An 8,254-nucleotide genomic window follows, 5' to 3' on the forward strand; every position below is an offset into this window, starting at 1 on the left:
TTTTTTTTTTTTTCTTTTATAATGTTACAAAATATTTCTATTTTAAATGAACGTTGTTCTTTTGAACTTTCGATTCATCTAAGAATCCTGAATGCTCACAGTTTCCACAAAAATATTAAGCAATTTTCAACATCGATAGTCATAGGAAATGTTTCTTGAGCACCAAATCAGCATTTCTTAAAATGTTTTAATTTCTTAAAAGATAGAAAACAGTTATTTTAAGAGATTTCTTAAAAAACATTTTAATAATCTTACCAGCCCCAAACTTTTAAACATTAGAATGTTTTTTATGTACTTACAAGAGTAAAGCAACAAACACTCATGCATATGTTAAAAAAGTTAATAAATGCTGAATAAAGGTGTTATTGTGACACTGTTTTTTTTTTTAGGTTTTGGATGTCCGTGAGAATCCAAATCTAGTAATGCCCCCTAAACCAGTGGACAGGACAGCTGAGTGGTACAACATAGACTTCTCATTGCAGAACCAACTGCGATTGGCTGGTGCGTCTCCAGCCACTGTGGCAGCAGCTGGTGGAGGTACAATATATGTTTCTCTCTCTAAGAGGGGTGGTGATGGTGTTGTTGTGCGTATGTACCTAACCTTTGTTGGCTCGGTATCCTGAATTCGAAGTAACAAAACATAAACTCTAACTGTGTATTATCATAATCTTTGTGTGTTATGCAGGAAATAGCCCAAGAGACCATATGGCCAGAAAAATGAGGCTAAGGAGACGCAAGGACTCAGCCCAGGATGATCAGGCTAAACAGGTGCTGAAGGGAATGTCAGATGTGGCTCAGGAGAAGAACAAATCCATTGAGGTAAGGGAACAGCAGAGCTCATGGTGGAACCTTTATAATGGTACATGTCCAAATATTCCTGGTCTTCATGTGTCTCACAATCTTTTAGGAGAATGGAGACTTGAAATACTCTGATCTGAAAACCAAACGATGGGACAAGAACCTGGAGAAACCGCAGCTGGATTACTCTGAGTTCTTCATGGAGGATGTGGGCCATATCCCTGGTGTTGCGGTTTGGCAGATTGAAAACTTTATACCCATCCAGGTGGACGAGGCCTTCCATGGGAAGTTCTATGAGGCAGACTGTTACATTGTTCTCAAGGTCAGGCCTGTAATTTTTTTTTCTTGTTTCTTAAATGTACTGTAATTTACGTATTGTTTTTTTTATGAGATCTGCATCCAGTCTGCAACCCTTCTTTCAATGAATGCTTTGTAATGCACTTTTACAGACGTTCTTAGATGACAATGGAGCCCTGAACTGGCATATCTATTACTGGATCGGGCAGGAAGCTACCCTTGATAAGAAAGCCGGCTCTGCCATCCATGCTGTCAACCTCCGTAATTATTTGGGTGCTGAGTGCAGGACTATCAGAGAGGAGATGGGAGACGAGAGTGAAGAATTTACTGCAGTCAGTAAAACAAACACTATTTTCTACACAAAATGTTGTATTTTTGCATTATCATCAGCATATATTTTTTCTGTACTGTGTCCTTTTAGGTGTTCAACAATGAGATTTCTTATATTGAGGGTGGAACTACCAGTGGATTTTACTCAGTAGAGGACACTCAATACCCAACCAGGTGCCCCACCAAAAACAACACCCAGGACAGCCTATCCAGTACATCCCTGATCTGACTCGCTCTAATCCTGTGTGTTTTGTGTTTTGGGCAGGTTGTACAGGGTTTATGGGAAAAAGAACATCAGATTAGAATCTGTGCCTCTGAAAGCATCCTCACTCGACCCCCGGTGAGCTTAATGTGCTGTTTGCTGATTTATGTATTTTGATGGGAGTGATTTAGTCTGATAATGTTGTTCTCTCTCTGATTTCAAGGTTTGTCTTTTTGTTGGACACTGGTCTTGAGATATTTGTTTGGAGAGGAGGCAATGCAACACTTGGTGGGACTACAAAAGCAAGGTAAGATGCAAACAAATAAGCCGTTTTCCCCTATCTTGTGGTTCAGATTTGTAGTAGTGCCTATGTTATTTATAGGTTATTTGCTGAGAAGATCAACAAAAATGAGCGAAAAAGCAAAGCAGAGATTACAACTTTGATGCAGAATCACGAACCTCCAGAGTTCTGGGAAGTTCTTGGGGGACAGCCTGAGGAAATCAAGAAACATGTCCCAGATGACTTCACTCCTGTTCGACCCAAGCTCTATAAGGTCAGGGAATTGTCTATTATTTGTCATGTATTCCTTTCCAAAACCACTATGTTGTAAACTATTTTGTACTTTCTTGGTCTGTTAGGTTGGTTTGGGCTTGGGATACCTTGAACTTCCTCAGATCAACTACAAACTCTCTGTGGAGCACAAGGACAAGCTCAAGCTAGATGTGGTTCCAGAGCAAAGACTGGTAATGCGGAGTTTAGACTGCTCTGATGATCAGAGTTAGCCTAAATGTCTTTTTGATTCTATCCGTCATGTTTGTTTAAATTTAATTGGGGATATTAGATTAATGCCGATCCATTTTGTTTATTTAGATTTTATATTATTCTAATATAGCTAGAGAGAGAGAGAGCGCTCGCGCAACGGAATGGATGGTTTATGTCTATAGCCGTTTATAAAGGCCTATAACTTTTTTTATACTCTGTCATGTATAGCACAGAGAGTGAGAACGAAAAATAATATTTGATTCATGAACGAATATTTGACAGAACTAACTATCTTGACTATCAGAGGAAAAAATAAAGACAATAGTTACACCCCATTTTTTTCATAAAGAACAAACAAAATTGTAATTAGTAGAGTTTTATTTCTAAAACGAATCAAACTAATAAAAAATAAACATAGCTTATATACCCTTTAATTCAAAACTACACCATTGTTGCTTAAATAAAGTTTGAATACACTACTAGTTTAAAATCACAGTATAATATAATTTGTGTAAGCCTATGAAAGAAACACACCTATCTCGCAATTACAGTTTAATTTACATTAAATGCTAGCTTCAATGACGGCCCTACTTTGCGCATGCGCATTAAAATCCAATACCTGCGCATGCTCGTCAAACATCCAATACGTATTGGATCTGATCCAGCAATGTCATCGTGCTACAGGCTGCAGAGGACCTCTTGGGATCAGGAGGTGCTGGCTGTGTGACTGAGTGGAGGCGGGGTTAATTTGCATATTCATAGATCAGCGTATAGTAAATGAGGCAAGGGTGTAGAGTTACATTCAAGCTATTTTAAGGCATGACAAAATTATTTTCACAAGAAAAAACATTTAAATATGTCATTTTGATGATCAAAGATAAGTTTTTAAGGGATAAAATATTTGACCACAGGGGGACTTTAAATACACTACTGTTCAAAAGTTTGGAGTCAGAAATGAATGCCTTTTATTCAGCAAGGATGCATTAAATTTGATCAAAAGTGACAGCAAAGACATTTATAATGTTACAAAAGATTTCTCTGTCAAATAAATGCTGTTCTTTTGAAGTTTTCATCAAAGAAGAAAAACGGTATCATGGTTTCCACAAAAATATTAAGCAGCACAACTGATTTCAGCATTGATTATAATAAGAAATGTTTCTTAAGCAGCAAATCAGTATATTAGAATGATTTCTGAAGGATCATGTGACACTGAAGACTGGAGTAATGATGCTGGAAATTCAGCTTTGTATCGCAGGAATAAATTACACTTTTAAAATAGAAATTCAAAAAAAAAAAAAAACATATTTTAAATGGTAATGAGATTTAACAATATTATGGCTTTTACTGTGCTTCTGATCAAATGTCTTTTAAAATAGAAATTAAAAAAAAAAAAAAAACATATTTTAAATGGTAATGAGATTTAACAATATTATGGCTTTTACTGTGCTTCTGATCAAATGTAGCCATTGTGAGCATAAGAAACGTATCATAAAAGTCTTACCAAACCCAAACTTTTAGACGGTAGTGTAAATGAACTGGTTTTGTAACTTTTTATTTTTTTGCATTTTGTCATATGTAATACATTCACCATATTTCTGAGGTTTTAATAGATTTGTCCTTTTGTCTCAGGTGCTCCAATGAGAAGGGTTACTTTGCTGTATCAGAGAAGTGCTCAGACTTCTGTCAAGATGACCTGGCCGATGACGACATCATGCTTTTGGACAATGGGAAAGAGGTAGAGCTTCATGTTTGCAGTCAAACAGATTCTCTTAGCAGTGGTTTCTGTTGCTGAGCTGTTTGTTTGCTTGTTTCGCAGGTTTACATGTGGGTTGGCACACAGACAAGCCAGGTGGAGATTAAACTGAGCTTGAAGGCTTGTCAGGTCAGTGGCAGTTTTATTGTACACCAGCACTTAGTTTTTATCTTTGCACACATACACACTTGCCCTCAGGCCTTTCCTGTGCCTGCTTAACATTCGTGTCACCCTTCAATCAGGTCTATATTCAGCACATGAGGTCCAAGGATGCAGAGCACCCCAGAAAACTGCGCCTGGTGCGCAAGGGCAACGAGCCTCACTGTTTCAGCCGCTGTTTCCACGCATGGAGCGCCTTCAAGACCGCTCCTGCATAAACCAGCCTCACACAGTCTGTCTGAATACAGTTTGAGCTGTAGGGTTCAGAAAACAACACCACTCACAACAGACCATACATTATTAAAGTGCACTACATCACTCTTTAAAAAGCTCACATATATATATATATTTGCTAATTGAAGCAATATTATTGAATTTTATATTTATGTGTAGATTTGAAATCAAAGGAAGACCTGTCTAAATGATACAGCACTTGGGTAAGCGTTACCTCAAGAGATCAAATGCTGTATTCCTTAAGGGATGTTTTAAGAAGAACATATCTGTTGAGGGAGAGTCTACATTTTTTAACCATCTGGCTGCACAAGTGTTGTGAATTGTCATACCCGTTTACATTTTCTAAGTTTTGCAGCGGTTATTTTAAAGACAACTCCTTATATCATTTGTCTGGGTTACACTTTTCATGTTTTATTCTGTAGATGCATATCACATACTGCCAAAACTTAGAGTTATTGAAAGCACAACACCTATGTCTGTTTCAGATATCACCTAAACAAGCTGCTGATTTGGTGCCTCACACACTAGATTATTATTTTTTTTGCCTTTGAATGTTTCTTTCTATTAGCTTGATTTGTTTTACTGCTTCACTTTTGGGATGTTGACTCTGATGCCAATGCTGATGGAATAATGAATTGCAGTTTATGTGGGATGTATTTTCAGTTATTTACGTGTCCGAATGAGAATTTGTGCTTTTATGCCCTTAAACTGCCCCGTACATCTATACCAATGCAGCAGATAACTGAGTGGAACCCAGAGATTTTAATTAAAAACGCAGTCTGTAACTGGCAATCCAGTGGTAGTAGTACAACAGTGTTACCATGATTTGGTCTTCACATATCGATGCTATTTAGCTGACCGTGTCATTAATCACAGGTTCTGCTTTTTTTTTTTTTTTTTAAAGAGAGAAAAGGTTATGGTCCTGTGTATGGACTACTTGATAGTTATATTGAATATTTGTTGAACTTGCACAGGGAAATTTGTTTAGCCAAGGAAATAAATATTTTTATTTTAATTATGCTAATCAAATTTGTTATGCCTTACAATTTGTTTATGTCATAAAAGGGATTGGGAGAGGTAAAATAGTTTTTTTGCAGTTGATGGTGAGTTGCCCTATTTTGTTTCTTTTTGTCACCGCAGCTTTTTTGTCTGCATATATAAATGTATTTCTAAGTACAAATATTTTCTGCCACTGATTTCACCTGCAGATGCTCTATTTATGTATTTTGTATTGAATAAAGTTTCGTTTGAGCTATTTAGCTGACCGTGTCATTAATCACAGGTTCTGCTTATTTTTTTTTTTTTTAAAGAGAGAAAAGGTTATGGTCCTGTGTATGGACTACTTGATAGTTATATTGAATATTTGTTGAACTTGCACAGGGAAATTTGTTTAGCCAAGGAAATAAATATTTTTATTTTAATTATGCTAATCAAATTTGTTATGCCTTACAATTTGTTTATGTCATAAAAGGGATTGGGAGAGGTAAAATAGTTTTTTTGCAGTTGATGGTGAGTTGCCCTATTTTGTTTCTTTTTGTCACCGCAGCTTTTTTGTCTGCATATATAAATGTATTTCTAAGTACAAATATTTTCTGCCACTGATTTCACCTGCAGATGCTCTATTTATGTATTTTGTATTGAATAAAGTTTCATCACGCATCTGTATGACTCTTGTGGAGTATTTGTCATTGTATGCATGCATTTATGGTGTTCGAAAACTATTAGTGGTATCACATGCATATATACATAAGTAGGGGCGAGTTAATTTGGGTTGTTATTGATAAAACAAAGATTTTATCAATAATGAGTGGTTGAGCCAGGTGACTGCAGTCAATAATAACATTTTTATAAAAAATTATTTACTTTTCATCTAGCTGTGCTGTACAGGAAAAAGTCTAAATGTTGTTACTTGTTTGGTTTCACAGTTTTTAGGAATGCTCTAATTTTTGTAATGAAGGAAAATTATACAGAGTAACAGCTGAGAGCAAAATGTGAGAGTTAAATATTTATTATTATTAATAAATATTAATATTATTTTGGTAATTAAAATGTTTTATTTTCTTGTGAAATTATTGTACTATATAATGAATATCAAGTCAATATATTATTTCAAAAATAATGAAATAATATATTTCATAATATATTATACTATAATTGTATTATTAGTAATATGTATAATAAATCATATTGTTTAATCAATCATTTTTGCTTATTAACATTTCATTAAGCCATGTTAATACAGATATCATATTTTGATATTAATTTAATTCACATATACCTATTGTTATTATTACTACATTTATATTTATAATGCATAATATTGTTTATTATATTATATTTGTATTAATTCATCTAATTAAATCGTTTCAATATAATATTATTTAAATATTAATATAATTGCATGTTTATTAATCTTTATAATAATCAATCATATTAATATAATTGTTATATTATTGTTACGTAATCCACGCAAAGGTATGCGATATAAAAGTCCGGTGTGTCATAATAAAAGCTCTTCCACTGCAGCCTTGCAGATTGAAATGGAAGAAATGCCTTTAGATCTTAGAAGAATTGAACTGTCACTAAGATATTGGGTCAATATATTAGGACATAGTCAAGAACACCCAGCTAGGGTAGTTCTAAAACCTTTCCTGTCTGCGGCTCGCCCATCGCTCCCCACAATGCATTGCGCTGATCGATTACGCACACACAGGCTCGCGCTTCACCCGGCCTCACCGCCCGTACTGTTGTTCACAAGCCGTCCAAATCCACGCGGATTATAGCGAGAAGAACACTCCAGCACACACAGCCAGCGCCTTCCAACAGTATGGAGTCCACCGCCAAGAGAGACGCGGAGAGCACCTGTGTGCTGTGCTGCCAGGACATCGACCTGTTCGCGGTGGGGAAGTGCGATCACCCGGTGTGTTACCGCTGCTCCACCAAGATGCGGCTGCTGTGCGAGCAGAAGTACTGCGCCGTCTGCCGGGAGCAGCTCGACAAGGTGCCGCCGCCTCTCCTCCTCCAGCAGCGAGCGAGCGCAGGCCTCGGCCGCTTCTCACACACACACACACACACACACACACACACCGCAGCCTGGCGACAGCAGCACCAGTAACTTGGGCTACATACACTTATAATGGGAGCGGCCGTGTTTGTCGCTAGCTAGCTAGCAGTGTGGAGAAGTTGTCAGGAAAAAGTTTAGCTCAGTTGTCTCATCTTTCACAAGTGAAATGGAGGTAGTTGTTTGACTAATTGTTGTTATGACCTCTGTTTTTAATTGTAGATACATTTGGAAAGTGGTTTTTTTTTAGTTTAGAAGTGAGCTGGTTTAGCGTAGCAGTGGTGATTTATTGCCTGACGTTTCCCGTGACAACCAAGCAGCTCTCTAGCGTTAGTTGGCTAAAGTAAGTCCTTCACGCTGTAGTTTACTTCACGTGGGTTAACATATGATTTGAGATATACATCATCTGAAAGCTGAATAAATAAGCTTTCTATTGATATATGGATGGTTAGGATAGGACAATATTTGGTCGAGATACAACTATTTGAAATCTGGAATCTGAGGGTGCAAAAAAATCAAAACATTGAGAAAATCACCTTTAAAGTTGTCCAAATGAAGTTCTTAGCAATGCATATTACTAATCAAAAATTAAGTTTGGATATATTTACGGTAGGAAATTTACACTCTCTTCATGGAACATGATCTTTACTTAATATT

At 36.5% G+C, this 8,254-nt stretch overlaps 2 protein-coding genes across 2 annotated transcripts in view; both read left to right on the top strand.

Moving 5' to 3' along the window:
• LOC107581766 (protein flightless-1 homolog) overlaps positions 1 to 5,270 on the top strand; it is a 10,104-nt gene extending 4,834 nt beyond the window's left edge. Inside the window, exons 11-23 of the mRNA XM_016267416.1 lie at positions 390 to 537; positions 686 to 819; positions 908 to 1,120; positions 1,248 to 1,427; positions 1,517 to 1,599; positions 1,691 to 1,765; positions 1,851 to 1,934; positions 2,010 to 2,181; positions 2,267 to 2,405; positions 3,075 to 3,102; positions 4,020 to 4,125; positions 4,207 to 4,272; positions 4,386 to 5,270. Of these exons, the coding sequence (XP_016122902.1) occupies positions 390 to 537; positions 686 to 819; positions 908 to 1,120; positions 1,248 to 1,427; positions 1,517 to 1,599; positions 1,691 to 1,765; positions 1,851 to 1,934; positions 2,010 to 2,181; positions 2,267 to 2,405; positions 3,075 to 3,102; positions 4,020 to 4,125; positions 4,207 to 4,272; positions 4,386 to 4,520 (1,563 nt within the window). The 3' untranslated portion in view covers positions 4,521 to 5,270. The remainder of the gene's footprint in view (positions 1 to 389; positions 538 to 685; positions 820 to 907; positions 1,121 to 1,247; positions 1,428 to 1,516; positions 1,600 to 1,690; positions 1,766 to 1,850; positions 1,935 to 2,009; positions 2,182 to 2,266; positions 2,406 to 3,074; positions 3,103 to 4,019; positions 4,126 to 4,206; positions 4,273 to 4,385) is intronic.
• A 1,910-nt stretch (positions 5,271 to 7,180) lies between these two features.
• The window catches only part of LOC107581767 (zinc finger protein 598-like), a 9,493-nt gene continuing 8,419 nt past the window's right edge, over positions 7,181 to 8,254 (top strand). The window contains exon 1 of the mRNA XM_016267417.1: positions 7,181 to 7,537. Coding sequence (XP_016122903.1) covers positions 7,364 to 7,537 — 174 coding nt within the window. The 5' untranslated portion in view covers positions 7,181 to 7,363. The remainder of the gene's footprint in view (positions 7,538 to 8,254) is intronic.

Source organism: Sinocyclocheilus grahami, unplaced genomic scaffold (genome assembly GCF_001515645.1).
Source record: "Sinocyclocheilus grahami isolate Dianchi unplaced genomic scaffold, SAMN03320097.WGS_v1.1 scaffold37.1, whole genome shotgun sequence".
Taxonomy (NCBI): domain Eukaryota; kingdom Metazoa; phylum Chordata; class Actinopteri; order Cypriniformes; family Cyprinidae; genus Sinocyclocheilus; species Sinocyclocheilus grahami.